General features: G+C 33.4%; 1 protein-coding gene across 2 annotated transcripts; it reads left to right on the plus strand.

Moving 5' to 3' along the window:
- The first annotated feature begins 6,284 nt into the window (after positions 1 to 6,284).
- LOC111407390 (glycerol-3-phosphate dehydrogenase SDP6, mitochondrial) lies at positions 6,285 to 20,209 on the plus strand. 2 transcript variants are annotated; one of them, XM_023036827.1, is made up of 7 exons: positions 6,286 to 6,758; positions 9,189 to 9,662; positions 10,239 to 10,570; positions 17,960 to 18,120; positions 18,453 to 18,711; positions 19,534 to 19,829; positions 19,916 to 20,209. In XM_023036827.1, coding segments are annotated over exons 1-7 (1,890 nt in total). In that variant the 5' UTR covers positions 6,286 to 6,391; the 3' UTR covers positions 19,917 to 20,209. The 2 variants fall into 2 exon arrangements, with proteins under 2 accessions (XP_022892596.1, XP_022892595.1); XM_023036828.1 differs by lacking the exon at positions 19,916 to 20,209 and having other exon boundaries at positions 6,285 to 6,758; positions 19,534 to 19,830.
- The last annotated feature ends 1,082 nt before the right edge of the window (positions 20,210 to 21,291 follow it).

Raw genomic sequence — 21,291 nt, forward strand, 5'->3', positions numbered from 1 at the left:
CCTCCAATTATCCATCATGGAGCGCTACCTTTACCAGTCTACTTCATGGCTACGATCTCATGGGGTACTTAGATGGTACTCTCCCATGCCCATCGAAGCCTGATACATCTATAGATGTTACTGTCCATGCTGCATTTAAACTTTGGTTTCGACGAGATAAGCTTCTCCTTAACGCTATCCTTGCTTCCCTTGCTGAAGCTATCATGTTATTGATTGCTACTGCTCAAACTTTGTGGGAAGCGTGGCAGCGCTTGTCCCGTCTCTATGCTAATCGATCTCGCACCCGAGTCATGCAGTTGAAAGAAAGTCTCACCATGTTGCAGCGTGATGATCGGAGTATTTCTGAATACATGCAAGCTGTGACGGCTATAGTTGATGAACTGAGCCTTATCGACATTCCTCTTTCAACTGATGATGTCACACTTTATGTACTTCACGGCTTGGGGCCAGAATTCCGTGATGTTGTTGCCCCCATTCGCACCAGGGATTTATCCCTATCCTTTGAAGAACTCCATGACATACTAGTCAGTCATGAAGTCTATCTCAAGCGCCTCGAGGCCTCCTCTGCATCTCTTGTAGTGGCTGGTGCACTATTAGGGTGGCCGTTGGATTCTCTATGCCTAGACACTAAAACATCTATCCATATGAAAAATGAAAGGCATGAGAGTAACATATTGGATGGTAATAGTGAAAGCCTTCCTTGGTCGATTGAGAAATCTGTCATAGAATGGCTTTGCTTGTAGTTGCAATACAGCTTGGCTTTATTAAGAATTGGGGCCATGATAATCTAATCATTATCCATCTCTTTTGTTTCCTAGTGTCATGTCATTGAATAGTTTTCATCCAGTTGACCGATAAAAAAATGTCAAACGTTTGATGTAAAAACTAAAATGTCTTACTTTATTTAAACAAGTAAAAAAGTAGAAAAATAAATTAAAAAATATAAAACAAAAAGAAAAGTTGGTTCATTTTATTAACCAATCCCCCATAAGAAAATAACTAATCAAACAGTGGATTGCTTGAAAACTTGTGTCGTATAAGCAAATATAATATGTTTTAAAATCTTACATTCCAATGCAAGTTAGTAGAGATTTTTTGACAGAGAAAAATATACGTTTCTAAAGATTCGTCTAGAACTAGAAGTTCCATTAGACATGTTAACAAACATTATATTTAATGTGCAGAATCATTAAATGAGATTTTGTTATTATTTAAAGTCTCTGTTTGGTAAAAATTAAAATTAAATTTTAGTAGATTTTGATAAAAAAAATAATAATTTAAATACGTGGTTGAAAAGTTGTGAGACCCATAAAATATGTGGTTAAAATTGATTGTTTAACTTTTACTTAAATTAAAATATGATTTAAATTAATATCAACCAGACCTAAGAAACTAAAAGACACACAGATAGCAATTCACTTAATGCGTTGAGAATCAATTTAGAGCTTGAGTATCTACTTGATAGAAATCAATGTCAAATAGATTGAAAGTCTTCTGATAGTTTTTTTTTCCCCGTCACAGTATCTCAATGAAGTTATTATTAGCTTGCATCGGAAATGTATTTTATTTAACTTATCTAACATAATTTTTAAACGTAGCCATGAATTGCATTGTCGATGCTTTTATGAGAGATTGATTTGTAGAATGACTTAGGTTACATTTGGTTTCCCATTTCCCGTCTTTAGTTTTTGAAAATGCTCACAATGTGTATGGTTTGTCGTTTTCGAAAATGCATTTTTGAAAATAAGGAAAAATTTATAACTGAAAACTCAAAATGATTTTTTTCCCCTTTTTAGTATTTTGAGTTAAAAAAATTTTAATGTGGAAAACACTTAAAACACGTGTTTTTTTTTTTTACCCAAGAGATACAGTATTTTTAAAATAAAATGTTGTAATCTGATAAAATTTAGTGAAGTATAATAATTTTAAAACCCACAAAATATTTTTAATTTCCATTATTGTTTTTTTCTTTAATTAAAATTTGGAAGAAGTATTATTTCCTTTTTTTTACTGCCTAAATGACAGGAAAATCTATCCAGAAGGATGAAGGACGGACTAGCTATTTTCTTTACAACGATTCCTATTTTTTGTTCATAAATTTATTATTTATTATTTTATTTTTGTAGCAAGAAAAAATAGTAAATTCATCAAATTTAAAATGTATAATATCTGGTAATATATTAGCATAAAATTATTATGTTTTACTTAATAATCAAATTGATTGAATAAATGTCATAAAACAATTTCTAAAATTTTTAAACCAAATGCATTTTTCTAGTTTTCGGTTTTGAGAAACCGTTTTTCAAAATAACAAATCAAACACGTTTTCTATAATTCGAAAATAGTCCCTCAAAATAGAAAACTAAAAATGAATTCAAAATTGAAAACGAAAAACGAAAACGCAAACCAAACGCACCCTTACCTTTTCTTTTTCATATTTAAGTTTTCTTCCCACTTTATTGTTTATTTATCTAAATAAAAGTAAAGATATTTTAGTGTTTTTATCACAAGCTTTTTAATGATAAATTGGATGAAAATGATCCAAAAGGATCAACTCCACTAATTTCCCTCATGAAGTGGGCGGTTTAGCTGTTTGTGCTAGGATTTGAAGGTTACGGACCATTTGCACAGCAATCCAATAAGTTAGGGACCATTTTAACAACATGTTTAATGTATAGTTTTTGAAAATAGATTTTATTGAAAATAATTTTTTAAGAAAAAGTATTTTTAAAAAACTAAGGAAAAGTTGTAAGTTCATCTGAATGATGATTTTATTAGAATAATGTGTGGTTAAAAAATAATATTAAATAATATGTATCAAACATGGGCTGGAAGGATTGTCCCTTCCTCTTGTATTTAATTTAGTAATCATTTAGGGACTATTTGACAGTTTAATTTTGATTAAATTTTAACAAATTTTGATAAAAGTTAATGAAATTTTAAATTAAAAACTTAATAGAAGCTGTGAATCCCATTAAATGTATAATTAAATTTGAAGTTTGACTATTGAAAAGTTGGTAAACGGCACCTAATGATAGATTTTAAACCACATTAATACCGGATAACATCCATCATTTTTTTAAGTAATCACTTGAAAATTATTTTTTGGGCACACTCATTTTCAATCACCACTCTCCAAAGAAATCATTTTAATGTTTACATATAATATTTCTTTCTTTTTTAATCACATATTTTCCAAATAATCATCATTAAGCAAATTTATATCTAGAACTAATAATAAAAGAATAATGTTATCAAGTAGTACTATTAATATTACAATACCAATTTAGGTGGCGTTATGTGATATGTTCGATGAAAAGGTAGACTATGTGATTTATTTAATACATTTCATATAATACAATATTAATGACACCTAATTTTGTTTTATAATATCAATTGTACTAAATAACATTACTCATAGGAAAAATAATAGATTTTATGAAATCTATAAATAATAAAGAATGATAGTTATCAATGTGTTGTTAAAATCAATGTTTGATTTAGCCCGTGTTTGAGCTCTATTCTTTAAAATTTAATTTTTTTTCCCATTCTCACTTTTAATCACTAATTCTCATAATAAAATAGTTGTACACGTAAATTCAAAACTTTTTCATTCTTGTTAACTATATATTGTCTAAAAAAAAAATTACAGTTAAAAAATTATTTTTCCCAAAAAAGGATTCAAACAACCCTTATAGCTCGTTTTATTTTTAATTCAATTTTGAGTTATTTTACAATTTTCCAGTTCAGGATCAGATTTAAGATCGATAAAAAGGAACTTGGTTTGTCTTTTGAAAACTTTTTTCTCAAAACAGAAAACTAAAAACACGCATTTGGTTAATTCGAGAAATTATTTAATTTTTCGGTACAAAAGTAAAAATAAAGGTAAATAATAGATAAAGTTTTCAAAAAATAAGAAATTAAAATTAAAAATCTATGACATAGATTGTGAATTTTTATAAATGGTCATATAAATATGTTTTTTAGTATGTAACTAAGTATTAAAAGTTTGAACTGTTTTTATTTTATTTTTAAATTTTTTTACTTTTCTATAATTTTCTAGAATCCTATTTTCTCATAAATGTACTTTTTTCAGAATTAGAATTCTATTTTTTCAGATTTTTAAAATTTTTAGATTTTTTTTTGGAATTTTTATTATATATATATATATATATATATATATATATATAATTTTTGGAATTTTATAATTATATTTTTAGAATTTTATTTAAGCCTTTAAATTTCATATTTTAAGTGTTTTTGGAATTTTTACTAACCAAAACATTCAAACTGTTGAAAATGTATTATCAATTTTATATGTTATACGTTAATTTTGTTTTGAAAATATATCTTCAAAAAATACAAAAGCCAAACGTATTTTGAGTATCTATTTTACGAAATTTAAAATTAAAAATAACTTAAAATGTCAAACCAAATGCGTTTATAAAATCTATCAATATTCTTGTTCTTTCATCCACAGTGGAAAATCTTATTTCATCCACTTAAAAAAGTTTAAGATTCTCTTGCTACATCAGGAAGCCAGCCGTCTTACTTTGATGGGAGAACAATTTCCATTAGGGTAAATAGCACAAAACATTCCCAAATCTTAATATTATTGTGCAAAACGTTCATACCTTTCATTTTTTGATATATTTACCATTGTGCAAAATGTCATTTTCATTCATTTTTCCAATAAAAGATAAATAAATTTACCCCTTTTTAAATAAAACAAGAAAAAATAGAAAAATAAAGAGTTAATTGCAACAATAACCCCACATATTCAAAAAATTACAAATCAGTTACAAATATATTCTTAAAAATCAAAAGTATAAAAGAAGATGATGAAGAAGAAAAACACCACCAAATGGAGCCACCGACAGTCCATACTCAAACCACCACCCACCGTCGCCTAAATTGCCGAAAGATGCTCCCCTTCACCAACAAGTTTAACCCTGAAATACCAAAAGCAAAAAAACCAAAATTCCTTTTCAAAGGGAACATCCCTAACCCCCACTTTCCAAAATAGGTTCGCGAATTCGAATTGGCTAGTAAATCGAAGCAAATCAAGAATGCTCAGTAACATTAAAATGTTTCATTTAGCCCAAAAAATCTACTAGAAGAAATCTTCCATATAATTTGTGGGAAAAAGATAAAATAAGCATATACATCCTGGACATGAGTAAACAAGCCAGCCCATTTCTATTATGAGGTGAAAATAGGAACGTGAAGTTAGCGAAAAATGATATTAGTCTTATGGGCCTTGAATTGGAGATGAGAATTTTGATGGGTTTTTTCTTAATCGCAAATCTAGAGCTTGGAGACGAGTTTTTAAGGTCAGTAAGTTGAATAGAATAGTAGTTATTTGTAAACTTGGCGTCACAAATTAGAGTAAGGCTTGAATCAAAACAGGGTTTGTTAGAGAGTGAAAGTGAGAAATTGGGAGTTGAAAACAAGGCAAAGAGGAAAATTGTAGAGTAAATTAGATGATTTAAAGTATAGTTAAAAACGGGTATTAAAGATATCACCATTTTCAAGAAAGGATGGTGCTTTTCTTCTTCTTCTTCTTCTTTTTAGTATATATTTGTGATAGATTTGTAATTTTTCAAAAATTTGGGATTATAGTTGCAATTAGCTCTTTATTTTTCTATTATATTCTTTTTGTTTTATTTGAATATGGGTAATATCGTTTTTTTATTGAAAAATAGACGAAAATGACATTTTACGAAATGAAAGGTGGATATATGGGTAAAATGTCAAAAAATGAAAGATGAAAACGTTTTACACAATAATATTAAAAGATAAGAATGTTTTGTGTTATTTAGGGGGTATTTGTTTTTCATTTTTGTAAAAATGAGAATTAAAAATATAGTCGTTATAGACCTGCACAAAAGATAGAACTTCAAATTTGGTAGTTTGATGTAATGAATAACGGTCATATTTTTTATTTTAATGAGAAATGAATGAAAAACAAAAAGGGCTTACTCATTTTTGTTCTATATCAAAAGTTGAGTATTTTAAGGAGAAAATAGGTAAATCCCCCGACATCATTGCAAGAAAGGGCTATTTAGCTCCCGTTTGGTACTTATTTTTTTCAAAATGTATTTTCTCTCTCTTTTTTTTAACTACGCATTTTTTATTAAAATAATATTACACTTAAATCAAAAAAATTTCTTTATTTTTTAACCACACACCTTCCATCAAATTACTATTCTAAAATACATTTTAACATACAAATTGTTATCAAACACCCCCTTAAAGTGCCACTTCCTCGGTCCCATTCCTGTGGCAACCTTTTCCAACAGATTATAAAGGATTGTACCGCCATAACTACTGCACATCATTTTCCCATACTCTTATTCTGATCATCGTCACGTCACTCGTCATCCACTTCATGGCCACAGCCATACGCCTCCGCCGGTTCGGTGCAATCGCCGCAGCATCCGGCGCCGTCTATTACACACTCCTTAGCAACCCCTCAATCTCCTCCAATGATCGCAGCGGCGGTGGGCCATTCCTCACCGCCATAAAGCAGAAAATTACGGACCCATTTTCAGTTGTTCCATCTCGTAATGTTCAGGAGTCGGCTCTGATGGGGTCCAGCTCGTCCAATCCCCTTGACATCCTCGTCGTGGGAGGAGGCGCCACTGGTTGCGGAGTTGCCCTTGACGCCACCACACGCGGCCTTCGCGTTGGCCTTGTCGAGCGCGAGGACTTCTCCTCGGGCACCTCCTCCCGGTCAACTAAACTCATTCATGGAGGTCAGCATTTCATTCTACACATATATTACGTGTCCACTGTATACGTTAATGTATTGTACTTTGAGCAATGGGAGTTGTACACTAACAGGCATGGGCTAAGGTCAGCTGGCATTGATGACTTTTCATATGCTCTCATGTGGTACTCGTGACTATGTGTAGATATCACATGAAAGGAATATGAAATTCAATGGCATACGGAGTTATTGTAAATTTAAGGAAAAAATTGTAGTTCTAAAACCATTCTATATTCCAAATGAAGCTATACTTATATCATTAGTAGAAATTTGGAGCCGTTTATTTATCTAGGGGGAAAAGAGGTATTGATTGGTGTCATTACTAGATGAAACAAGGGGACACCATTTCTGAAAAGTAAAAGAATGAATGATCTTATAACTTAGGGCATAAGAGCTTAGCACCCGTCTTAATGGGGTCCACCACCTCATTGTCCAAAATGAATCAAAATGCATAATTGGAAAATGAGGGAATGGACCTCAATACCGCCTAGAATGGTGCTACATAACATTATGCGTACGATAATCACATAAATATGTTGTGTGAGTGCTTTGATTTAATTATGATTGAATATTCAAATAAAAGTCGTGTGCTTTGATTTAATTATGATTGAATATTCAAAGAAAAGTCGTGGAATCTATCAATCCAATTGAAAACAAGAAGATATTACTAAATTGAGCATGATTGTTTCAAAGTAAAAAATGGCGGGAACTTTTCGTGGACACTTTCCACACATTACTATTAATTTTTTTTATACGCTTCAACCTCAAATTTAGAGAGAGATTTAAATCATTTTTCTCCNCGATGAGGAAAATGTTAGAGTATTGGATAGCATTTTAGAATCTAAAAATTAAGACGGAATACGTGGAATTCTCTTTTAATCATGGTAAGAATAAGTATGATCATAGGGCCAAAATAGAAGATCATGTTATCTCCAAAACGGTTATTTTGGGTGCTTAGGCTTAGTTGTTTATAATGAGAAGTTGAGTAGTGCGTGGTAATTAATATGATTAGAGTAGTTTGCAAATCAGAGAAGTGCGACACAGATTATATTTCCTTAAATCATATCTATATAGTTAAAGAGAAAATTGTATAAAATGATTGTTAGACCAGATATAGAGTATCATATCATGTCCTAGGTCATTAGAAGGCAAAATCACTGTAGCTTAACTCTGCAAAAATGAAGATGTTGAGATCAGTGTTTATAAACTTGCTCAGACATCGAACCGGAAAAGGTAAAGGGGCAAGCTTTATAAGGTTCAATGGTTGAAACAGATTCCAAATTTAAATAAGTAAATAAAATTTGTAGATACGAGCTATTAAAAAATTTATGACAGTTCAGAATTATATTTTCGCAGCACTAGTTCAAAGTAAATTCAAATGAAAGATGATCTGTTTTGATCACATGATGCAGATGAAAATTTTGTTATTAGATACTCAAAATATGGCCTCATTGTCAAATTGGCATCTATTTATTGGATTTGGCGCCTTGCTGGAAGCTTCTTTTTATCCTGTGAGAAAATGGGGATTAGGATTAGAGGATGAACATTTATAATCTATGGATTACGTCTACGAAGCTGCAAGATGAGTAGACCCAGGAAACTCTCCAAAACCGTGACTGCTTCACCAGTTCCTCTTGAACCGGTGGTTTTAATGATTTTCTTATTGGTTTTCTAATATCCTGTTATAACATGGAACCAGACTGCCCTTTGTTCTGGTTCTCGGTCTTCCCGGTTGAACTGCCCTGTTCAATCGGGTAACAACATTGGTTGAGATGGATATTTGGCCACATTAAAATGGATAAAATATGAAATGGAAATATGAGATACCAAGTGAAGGCGAGACCCTTTGGAGGATAAAGGAAGGACGATTTAGATGCTTATATATGAGCCTTGTACAATCCTAAACAAATCCTTTCAAAGACGTATTTAATCTTAGTCGAGCAAGATGGACTAAAATTGACGTGCTTCCTGTGTCTGTCCTTTTTCAAGTTTACATTGATTAACTTTGACACCATCGTGCCATTTTCTCATGGGGATTCACTTGAATCTGAAGTTTTTTTCAACATTTTAAGGTATTCTAAGACATTAATTTCTTAATCTTTTTTCAATATTTTGAGGTATTCTAAGACATTAGTATCTTAATCTTATCCTCTATGGGTCATATATGTTGGCCGAACAGTTTAACTCAGTTAATGATTTTACTCGCAACATTTGTGCAGAGTTGATTAACTTTAGCCACCGCTCTTTAATTTTTTTCTGGTAGACAATACAAAGAGGCTTTATTTGTTGACTACATTTTTAACCGAAGAAAAATTGTGGTCTCTTCTATGATTCTCTTAGATAATATTGCAGATATTCTTGATTTCTATATAGTATCTTGGATATCTATTGTTCACGTGTAAGATAATCCTGTCAGGAGTTCGTTACTTGGAGAAAGCTATTTTTAACTTGGATTATGGGCAATTAAAGCTGGTTTTCCATGCTCTCGAGGAGCGTAAACAAGTCATTGATAATGCTCCACACCTCTGCCATGCTCTGCCATGCATGACTCCATGTTTTGAATGGTTTGAGGCAATATACTACTGGATTGGTTTGAAAATGTATGATCTAGTTGCTGGGCGTCACTTGCTACACTTGTCTAGATACTATTCAGCACAAGAGTCGGTTGAACTCTTTCCTACTTTGGCCAGGAATGGCAAAGACAAGACCTTGAAGGGCACTGTGGTTTATTATGATGGACAAATGAATGATTCACGCCTAAATGTTGCACTAGCATGTACAGCTGCTTTAGCTGGTGCAGCTGTACTTAACCATGCAGAAGTGATATCCTTCCTTAGGGATGAGGCCAATGGTCGGATAATCGGTGCACACATAAGAAACAACATATCAGGTACCAAAGGAATCATATCAATACATTTCCATCTGCACATCTGCTTGTAGCACTATTATGCAGACGTTTCATGTATAGAAGTTTCTTGCCTATTTTCATCCATGTAAAATCTAATACATATATAAAATTTTGAGTACCTTTTTGGGTTATGTGGCTTCTGGGCCATCTCTCTTTAACCTTCAGATCTATACATCATAAATTTGATGATGTTGACTATTCTTCTGTTGGTATTCCATGGTTTTATATGAAGTGCTACTGGTGTGCAATTTCCTCAGGATTTAGTACATCAATTTTTTTATTGGAAGAAAGAACTATTGGTATTTTTTGCCCTTCAAATATACGTAATCACCAATTCACTAACATAGGGATATTGAGGAAGAAAATATAAACAATGGTGCCCATCTCTTTCTTGAGTTGTTTGTTATTTGCTCAATCCCTCCTTCTCTGTCTCTGTGTGTGTGTGTTGTGAGTGACTGTGCATTGTTACAGTGTTTCAACCACTATTAATTATGTTTGTTTGTCGCTATGTAACATGATTAAATTGCTCTTTGAAATCTTACTTTGCAAAGTGTGCAGGCAAGGAATTTGATACATATGCAAAAGTTGTGGTGAATGCGGCTGGTCCATTCTGTGATTCTGTAAGGAAGCTGGCTGACAAAGATGCAAAGATGATGATCTCTCCTAGCAGTGGTGTACATGTTGTGCTTCCTGACTATTATTCTCCAGAGGGAATGGGCTTGATTGTCCCCAAAACCAAGGATGGTCGTGTTGTGTTCATGCTTCCTTGGTTAGGGAGAACAGTTGCTGGCACCACTGATTCAAACACTAAAATTACGATGCTACCAGAACCCCATGAGGACGAGATTGACTTCATATTGGATGCTATCTCTGACTATCTTAATGTCAAGGTTTGTTGATACTATGATTCCCTTGTTATGCATTTACATTTTGTTTTATACAATGGGTATTGGTTTTCTTTCCTTATCTTGCTTTTGTTTTTTGTTGTTAGTGTAATTTCTTGGGTGTGAAAAGTTTATACTTCATGCCTTTTATTTTGAAATTAATTTTATGTTTTCTAGCTATTTTTTTATTCCTATTACTTTTAAAATGTAAACAATTCCTCAGATGACCAAATATATGCCTTTTTGTGGATCTTTTACTCCTTTGTAACCCGGATATCTTTTCACCCTCTTGAGTTAGTTGTTGAAAGGATTAGCTGGAACTCCGTTTTTCTTAACAATGGCTGTGAAGAGTATATGTATTTATTATTTTTTGTTGGAAAACAAGCAGATGCTTATATTCTCTTTTTCTCCCTTTTGTTCTCCGCTCCTCTCTTTTTTGGAGGGTGGAGGTGGAGACATTTTGATAAAATGAAATGTTCATTTTTATCTGAATGTACGACATCAATATATCCTAATGCACAAATTCTAGGTTCTGATCCATGAAAGTTCTGCCGCAATAACATGCCTGAGTTGTAGAAGCTGAGAATGTATATCTGTCTTGGCTGCTTAGGTACGCATTTGCCTTTTTAATACCTTGTTTAACTTACATATGTGTGTCGTATAAGCAAACACCTTATGGTCTCCGTTTAGAATGATAGCCTAGTGGCAATTAGCCAACCTTGCACGGTTTGGGCTTAGGGTTCAGCCTCTTCTTATATCCTTGCTCTAACATTAGGCTATCAACCTGTTATAATTTCTTTTGGTACGAGCTCATTTTTCAAGTTCATGTTTGAAGGTTTGTTACATTGTCAATGTTTATAATATGTGTAAAGCATAGCACTAATATAGCAATATTTTGGTCAACTTTTGCTACTGCTTCCTATGTTACAAAATATTAGGGGCCGTTCTCTTCGCGTTTCAGTTTTGTAGTTTTGAGTTTTGAAATTGTTGAAAATTCGTTCTTTTTATTATTCTAGAAACAGTTTCTGGAAACATAAAATTGGAAAACACGTTTACTTTGAAATTTTAAGAATAATTTTTTATAATATTTTATTCTAGAAATCTTATTATTCAATAAATTTTAATATTTTAATGTTAATATAGTATTAAATAACATATAAATTTTAAATAACTGAAAAATGATTTGAGTGTTGATGAAATGTATTAAATAACTCATTTTTAACCATACATTCTATAATAAAGTGTTGATGAAAAATAGTTTGAGTGTTTATAATTATGAGCCAAATATAGCCTTTGGAGTTCTTAAAACCAATTTCATTTGTAATTATTTTTCATTTCCGCCACCAACATAAGTCGAAATTCAATAACATGAAACATGTTTGTGGTCAGTAAAACTTGTCTTGATTGAAACCTCATGCATACAAATTACTTAAAAATTCTATAATCCTTTTGAGGCAAATAATCCATTTCTATGTACAAATGTGAAACAATCCATTCTATATTGAATTGCACATCACCAATGTATGTAGTCTTATACTCACAATCAAGTATTATACAAAAAAAAAATAACATCAGTTTCTTTTTATGCTTCAAATAATAAAGTTTCATCAGCTGAATGAGGAAGTGCAAGAATTTCATCTATACGTCTCACGGGAGAGCTCAACATTTCACTACATCAGGAGCAGTATGTTACAATGGCCAAGATTATTCGTGTGTACAACTCAAGGAAAAGGAAGAAGGCACTACTTACACATTCTCCAAAAATTCATTATGGCCAAAGATTATTCAGAAAAAGGAAGAAGGCACTACCAACACATTTGAACCACACAATCCAAAAATTCACTATTCAAAATAATGTTTTTCCCAAAAAAAGGGTGACCAAACAGGGGCTCAGTATAAAATAGTATTCATATCGTTTTTTGTTCCATAATCCCTTATAATGTTCAAAACCTATTGAACTCTAATATCAAAATAACGGGTGCTATCAAGCAATAAAGTCTCCTTTTCTTTCTCCTTCCTCACACTTCGAAAGAATTGTAGAAAGACACTATTCCGTTAAAGTTAAAATTACTTTTAATCCAAAAAAATTTTGAAGTAGAGCAAGATAACAATCCTTTTTAAGTTTATACATCTTATAATATTAGTAAACCAAATATATAGCAAAGGATTTCAATAGATAGTCAGGATTGTCCAATTCTATCTCTGTAATTAAAGGAAATGCATACCTTGAACAATGTCTTTGCTCCCCAAATAACAAATGTCTCATTACGGGTGTGGTGCCTATGATTTCCCCTCATGCCTTCAGGTCGGACCTCCCCCAAATGAACTAAAGCACAGAAGCTTGCTTTTCCTGTAACCTTATGCTTTCGCAGCACACCTTTCTCTCGCATTAATCCTTTTACAGTCTTTTTTCCTTTCTTTTCTCTATTATTATCAATTATAGAATTACCAAAAAACAAATACTTGTACCTAAGCATGAACAAGTTTACATTTATTGGCAGGAAAAAGAAATCACAAACTTGGTCTGCCGTGTCAACATACAAAATAATTGAAAATTCATGGCGGCAGCAATAAATAAATTCACAACCTTTTTCCATCAAAAAACTAGTGCAGCATCGCAGTGTTATGCACCACTCACTAAAAGTTGCACCAAGATCAAATATTAATATTTCTAGCTTTTTTCCCTTTTTTCTCTCCTTCTTGAATAATTTTACGAACAAATAATATTGGGTGGGTACCTATATATAACTTTCTTGACAGAAAAATAAAAATAGACAAAAAAAAAAAAAAAAAAAAACTAAAAAAAAAAAAAAAAGGTGGTGCTGGCAGCAAAAAAAAAAAAAAAAAAACTTGAAATGGTAGCATCCAAGGCAAGTGAAACAAGATTAATCAACCATCCACGAAGAATTTCAGTGAATTTAACAGGGTTGCTGCAGTTTGTGGGTCCTGCGACTGGAGAATAAGACTAAGAGATGGCTATTTGGGAAGAGAGAAAGGAGACCGAAGAGAGACGGGTTGGAATGAAGTTTCTCTTTCATGTTTCCCGTGTTTTAAAAAAAAAAATTGGGTTTTGTATACAAAACGTCCAAATTGACGTTTTGCATTTTCTTCATAAATTTTTTTTTTATTTTCAAAAATTCGATTTTTGAAAACGGAAAAGAGAACGCGTTTTTACTGTTTTGAAAAATCGAAAACAGAAAACGACTTGAAAACAGCAAAGAGAATAAGGCCTTAGTTTTGCAAATGCCTGGTTATTGGATGGGTTGGTCTGAATATTTCAATACTCGAAATCAATCATTACACTTTGAATATTTCGTAATTGGAATTATTCGAATCCATGTAATTACTAAAATCAAACCCGAACGAAAGTCGTCGATTTCGATTCGGATTCGATTCTACCCAGAACATTTTTGTTAAAAATCGTGAGCTAACAATACAAATTATTTTTCAATAAATGAAATATATCGTCAAACACATATGTCAGCACTTCTAATTCTCTTCAAATATTCCACTAAATAACATTTATTATCTAGAATGATATTATCTAATTTCGGCTATGGCTCTAGATGTGACGCCTCAAGAAGAGTTTATAAGGTGGGAAACGCATAAAGTGCGGGCAGGAGTGGCTATGAAAGAAAGTGATATGATTTAATTATTTTAATGAATGAATTTGACTGATTAGATACGTATTACTTGGGGTTTTGCCAGCTTGATACATGTCGGGCCTTGCAAGCTTGTTATTTATTGGGTCAATCGTTGTATCAGGATGAATAAATTGTAAAAATAAAAAAATTATAATAAGTGAACCAAAGTTAGGTGCCCAAGAACAAAGAATCGACCCGGATCCAGTTAGTTCTCGATTCTTTTTCCAAATTTATTTATTTTTGGAACTGGATCAAAGTCTCACGGTCCGGTTCGGAGGTTTAGTTCCAGTTAATGCCCGTCCCTAGTTTTGTATGTCATTTTGATCTGTTAATGTCGTGTAGAATCCATAGGAAGTACTGAATTTGCATAAGAAAATTATATGCTTGGTGAGTAGGATTAGTTTGTACTAGATAGTATTAAAATAAGAAAAGAAGCTAAAATATTTTTAGTGTGCTAAATAATCAGATTGAGTACTATACACCAAACAAGTACTAGATTCATGTTTTGTAAAGAGGATTGGATAGTAGCAGAGCGTATAAAAGAAGAAAATTAGGCTAAAATATTGTGTAGTACTGCGCACCAACCTTTTACCAAGTGTTTTCGTAAGGATTTCTTTAATCAAGTTCAACTGGCTCATTAAACTTTAGTCAACACTCTTACAACTTGCTGATAGGAAATGAGATAAAGCAAAGCAATTCTTCTGTATTAAGAGTTTCGGAAGTGTGGTGTTCTTTGAATTAATTTTACAGTTTCTTTGAAATTTATGTTACTAATTTGTCAAAAAGGGCCGAATAATTGAGAGAATTTCTGTAAAACATGTTATTCCCTTGTTGTTTCTATTGTGTATATATATAGTACAATCATTGAATATACAAGGAAAGTAAATAAAGATAATTCCTAGAAATCAGCTTCCTTTCCAAATATAAATCTAACTATATGCGGTAATATCCCCCCTCAAATTGATGCGGGGAGATCAACCAGCAGAAGTTTGCCAACAAGGAATTGATGCCGCAATCGAGTCATTGCTTTGGTGAAAATATCTGTCACCTGAAGATCAGATGAAATGTAGGAAAGAGATATCACGTGATCTATCAAAGTGCACGAATAAAGTGACAATCAACCTCGATGTGTTTGGTGCGTTCATGAAAGACGGGACAGCCTACAATCTGAATAGCACTAGTATTATCCGCATGGAGAGGAGTAAGTTGAGTCTGAGGAAACCCAAGCTCCACTAGAAGACCACGTAACTAAATAATCTCAAAACAAGCTGAAGACATGGCACGATACTCAGCCTCAGTAGATGATCTAGAAACACAATATTGTTTCTTACATTTCCAAGAGATCAATGCATCACCCAAAAGCACACACCAACCCGTAGTAGAAAGACGTGTATTTGGACACCCAATCCAATCAGCATCACTATAGGCCAAGAGCTGAAGAGAACCCCTTTAGGAAAGAATAACCGACAAGTAGATGATCCAAGAAGATAGTGAACAATATGGCAAATATTCGCAAGATGAAGATGTCGAGGTGAAAACATAAACTGGCTAACCTGATGGACGGCATATGAGACATCTAGGCAAGTGGTGGTCAAATAGATAAGACTCCTAACTAGACGACGATAAGACTTTATATTGACTTCCACAAGGGTATCTACAGAAGAAGAGTCCTCCAACCTAGCCAACGCAATTAGATCCTGAACATACTTATGCTGGTTTAAGAAAATACCTTGATCCCGATGATGAACTTCTAGGCCCATAAAGTATGTAAGTTGATCAAGATCTTTCATGTGAAAAGTGGTATGCATTAACTATTGAAGCTTAGAAATGAAACTACGGTCCGTGCCAGTAATGATGATGTCATCCATATAAACCAAAAGAAGTACAATACCCAAGGCAGATTTGTGGAAAAAGAGAGGAATCATACTGACTGTGTAAAACAAAAGGTAATAAGTGTGCTATGAAACTTCTCAAACCAAGCCCGAGGAGCCTGCTTGAGTCCATACAGAGAACGCCGTAGTCTACAGATGTCATGAGAGAAAAAATAGTCATACCAGAGGGAAGTTTTATATAAATTACCTCATGAAGATCACCATGAAGAAATGCGTTCTTCACATCGAATTGATGGAGTTTCCATGACTGGGAAACAACAATAGCTAAGACTATCTGCATGATGGTCATTTTGGCAATAGGAGCAAATGTCTCCTCATAGTCAATCCTATATTCATGTTTGTTACCCATGGCTACAAGACGTGCTTTATACTGATCCAAAGAGCCTTCAAAACAAAGTTTCACAGAGAAAACTCATTTACTCCCAAGAGGTTTCATCGCAGAAGGACAAGGAACGTCTCAAGTGAGATTTTCCTCAAGTACTTGAAGCTCTACTTTCATTGCATTTTGCCAACATTCATGTTCCATAGCCTGTTTATAAGAAGAGGGAATGGAAATAGCAGATAAAGTAGATGCAAGAGAGACGGGAGATGAGAAACCATGCCAATCAAGTGGTCGAGAAGGACGTGTAGACCGATGAAGATAGGTGGGAACTATAGTACGATCAGGTGACGGAGCGAGATTGGGAGGGGGCACAAAAGAAGCGGTACCAGACTCACAAGTACGTCGTTCATATACAAGTCCCGATTTAAATCGTGTCATAGGAGAAGGGGAAGCAAGGAAGTTAAGCAGGATAGATAAAGACGTAGATGGCAGCTCAACATGAGACGGAAAAAAATATTGGTTTTCAAGGAAAACCACATTCCTAGAGATACGGATACTTTGAGTATGAGGATCATATCAAGCATAACCCTTTTGAGAAATGGCATAATCAAGGAAAGCACACTTAACAGATTGAGCAGTAAGTTCACGTCGCTCATGAGGAGGAAGATGCACAAAACAAACACAATCAAATGTACGCGGATCATAGTGCGACGATGAGTGTCCATATAGCCTAAAGAATGGAGAAGCATGATTTAAGGTGGGAGAGGTTAAACGATTAATTAAATGAACTGAAGTGGAAAGTGCTTCACACCAGAATAAAAAAGGTACAGATGAGTCAAGTAAAAGAGTTCACACCATATCCAGAAGTTGACGATTCTTCCTCTCAACAACATTGTTTTAGAGAAAGTCCTTAAACTTATAGGACATATATTCTCCTCCAAAATCAGATCGCAAGATTTTTATGCCTCTAGAAAATTGAGTCTCAAGAAAAGCAAGAAAACGCTTAAAAATTGAAAAGACCTCGGCTTTGGCCCTTAAAAAATAAACTCAAGTAAAGCGACTGAAATTATCAATAAATGTAACAAAGTACTTAAAACGTGCGTAAAAAATAATAGGTGAAATCCCCCAAATATCACTATGAATAATATCGAAACATTGTGAGGCACGAGATCCATGAGGGGGAAGAACTCGAATAGAAAATCACACCCAGTAAGAAGTTAGAACCTTTGCCCTGATATCATGTCAAAAAGGGTCGAATAATTGAGAGAATTTCTGTAAAACGTGTTATTCCCTTGTTGTTTCTATTGTGTATATATAGTACAATCATTGAATATACAAGGAAAGTAAATAAACATAATTCCTAAAAATCAACTTCCTTCCCAAATATAAATCTAACTATATACGGTAACATAATTTAGTTGTAATCATGAAGTTTTTCGTGTATTATTGGTGACTGTTTTGTTTTCTGTTTCCTGATTCTTGTTCCACTCGGTGACTTGTGTCTTGCCCTTGAGATACATTATTTGTGATTATTTAGGTTAGACGCACTGATGTTCTCTCAGCTTGGAGTGGCATTCGTCCATTGGCTATGGATCCCAAAGCCAAAAACACGGAGAGCATCTCCAGAGATCATGTCGTGTGTGAAGATTTTCCTGGTCTGGTTACAATTACTGGTGGAAAGTGGACTACATATAGAAGGTAAACTTAATTTGGTATTACACGTTTTTTTAAAATTGTTATTAAACTTTTTAATCCAACAACTTTTTGGGTTCTTATAAGTTATATAAGCTATGAATAAGATACTCATCTTTGATTGATTGATAAAGCTTCCATCCCTATGCACGTGAGGCTAAGCTCAACAAAAAGCAAAAGTAACTCTTACCTTAGTGTCAAAATAAATCACTTATTTCTATGAACAATAAAAAATTTAATTATTTTAAAACTTTTTCACCTTAGCTTTTGAGCATAGCCAAACATGTTCATGTCAGACTTTTCCATTTGAGTAGTATGCTTACTATAACCACTTTCAGCATGGCAGAGGATGCTGTTGATGCAGCTATTAAGTCTGGAAAGTTGAGCCCGGCCAGCAAATGCTCGACGTACAACCTACAGCTTATAGGTGCTGATGGATGGGATCCTGCATCTTTCACTGTTCTAGCTCAGCAATATGTGCGCATGAAGAAATCATATGGTGGAAAGGTTGTTCCAGGTGTAATGGACACTGTGGCAGCGAAACATTTATCGCATGCCTATGGTACTTTCGCCCAAAGAGTAGCTGCCATTGCTCAGGTCATTTCTTCCTCCACTGCTGTTTTTATACTTTGCTGCTTTATTTCATTTTTACTTTTCTACAATTTTCTCCTTGATAGCTTCTTGAGTTGGGTGGTTCTAGTGCTTTTATTTCATATGCCTTTACATAGGTATCTAGCAGTGTGAGATTTTTATGACCCATCTTTCTCTTCTTTTCTCTTTATCATATTCCAAGTAGCAGCAGACCAAGTGCACAGTTGGTACCATTGCAATTGATAAGAGTATTTCACAGGATTACAAACAAGATTTGAACTCCTTTTTTTCCTTTAATCCTATCTAGTACTCTCTATTCTGGCATAACAAACATACTACAAGTGCATATTTGGTACACAATATTAGAGAGGATTCCACAGTATATGGAACAATAGTTTAACTTCTTTTTCTTCTTTGATACAATCTTGTGTTATCATCTTTAACAAACATGCCACCAGTATATCGGGCTGTTCAATTCTTAAATGTTTGACAATGGTGAAGTGCTTCCTATGTTTGCATAAGAAAATTCATTTAATAGTAACTCCCCATCCCCCGTTGCACATAGATATGAGCATAGTTTCGAAGATCTACCAATGATTTTCTGACAATATATGGCATTTTTTTATTTTAGCTTAGGTGGTTTCTTGTGATGTTCCTTTCTTACATTGATTGGGTTATTAATGACGAATCACATGGAATTTTCAGTCTTTTGGGCCATATATCTCTGTTCACTTGATGGAAACATATCTATGCTACAACATGTTTATTTAAGATCATTAAATTTTTATTATTATTATTTTATTTTATTTTATTTTTTTTGGTGGGCAGAATGAAAATCTGGGCAAGAGACTTGCCCATGGATATCCTTTTCTAGAGGCTGAGGTTGCATACTGTGCTCGGAATGAGTACTGTGAATCTGCAGTGGATTTTATTGCCCGAAGGTCTCGACTTGCCTTTCTTGACACTGATGCAGCCGGGAGGGCGGTGCCTAGGATCATTCAGATACTTGCTGCTGAGCACAACTGGGACAAGTCGAGGCAGAAGCAAGAATTAAATAAGGCTAAAGAATTCTTGGAAACCTTCAAGTCATCTAGAAATGCTCAATTTCATGACGGGAAACACTAGTATGTGTGCTTGGTATTTACATCACATTATTGGTTGATTTGAAACCACGACACTTCTAACATTGCTTCTGTTTTTCATGTTCTAGGTTGATGATGATATCATTAAAAGGCATAATTTTGCCTACAACTGTGGAAGAATTCCATTACCGTTTCTTTTGGTCGGGAAATTTCTTTTCTTTCGTATATCTTAAAAGAATGCCTTTGAACAATACTTTTATGTATTATCCTGAGAGAGCAGCAAAATTGCTATTCATGCATAACCCTTCTCTCTCATATTTACCTGAAAATAATGTTTCTTTTCTACATTAAATTTCTGCCATCCTTGTACAAGGTGTACATCAATGCCAGATGTGGTGTCAATAAACATCATTTGTATAACATTTATTTTATTCTGATATAGGATTAGTTTCAACTTTTACCAACAAAAAACTTACTTGTTTTTATAAAGTTTATGTACTCGCCAATAAAAAATCAAGGTTGGCAAAACGTGCATTTTTCTTTCATAACTTTTTGCTTCTCCTATGAGTTGGAAGGAGGAGTACGAAACTTGCGAGTCTTTGCAAAGGGAAAATTACACCCTAACATCCTTTCTCAAAAGCAGAGTGGGAAATATACATAATTATAAATGTTTCAAAATGAATTTTTTAAAAATAAAAAATTTCTGGAATTTTTACAGAAATCAGTTGATCATATTTTTTAATATTTGATAAAAAATTGTGACATATAATTTAATTTAACATGTAATATAGTCAAGATTACATACTAGCTACAAAATAACAAATACAAAGACACAATTTGTGTGTCACAATTACATATTTAGTTATAGTCACAATTACATATTTAGTTATAGTTATACATTCTATTACATTGCAAATTATTTATTAATCATATAATACTCCATTAATAGATCATAATCACTCATCATCTTATCCTACTTTACCTCCACTCCACAACCGTCAACATCATCCAAATATTTGTTGCTACCCCAAAATCCAAATACCTCCACCACTGCCACTTTTACCTCGGATTCACAATGACCACTTCCTCCACCTCCCAACCATAGTCAAATCATCGTTCCCACGACAAATTATCATTAAAATAAAACTATCGACAAATTGTCGTTATATATCCACAGTCAATACCATTACAATAAAACAATTGACACAAAAGCAAAAACTCAGGATGACTAGAAGTAGACTATGATCTAATTGATGAAGATGCATGGCTGGAGTATTTACGGAATGGGAGTGACAACATCATTGATGTAGGTCAAAATGGTGGGTCCCATCGATGACAATTGGTTCAAGGTTTTTGGTTCTCAGAATTTGGAAGCTTTTTGCAGTTTTTGAAAAAATGTTGAATCCCAACTTTTAGGGTCCTTACTGTCCCACTCCTAGAGTTTTGTGAGGGAGGTAAATCGTGGGATGTACCTCAGTAGAACAGGAACAAGAGTTGTCTGTGC

This window comes from Olea europaea, chromosome 13 (genome assembly GCF_002742605.1).
Source record: "Olea europaea var. sylvestris chromosome 13, O_europaea_v1, whole genome shotgun sequence".
NCBI lineage: Eukaryota > Viridiplantae > Streptophyta > Magnoliopsida > Lamiales > Oleaceae > Olea > Olea europaea.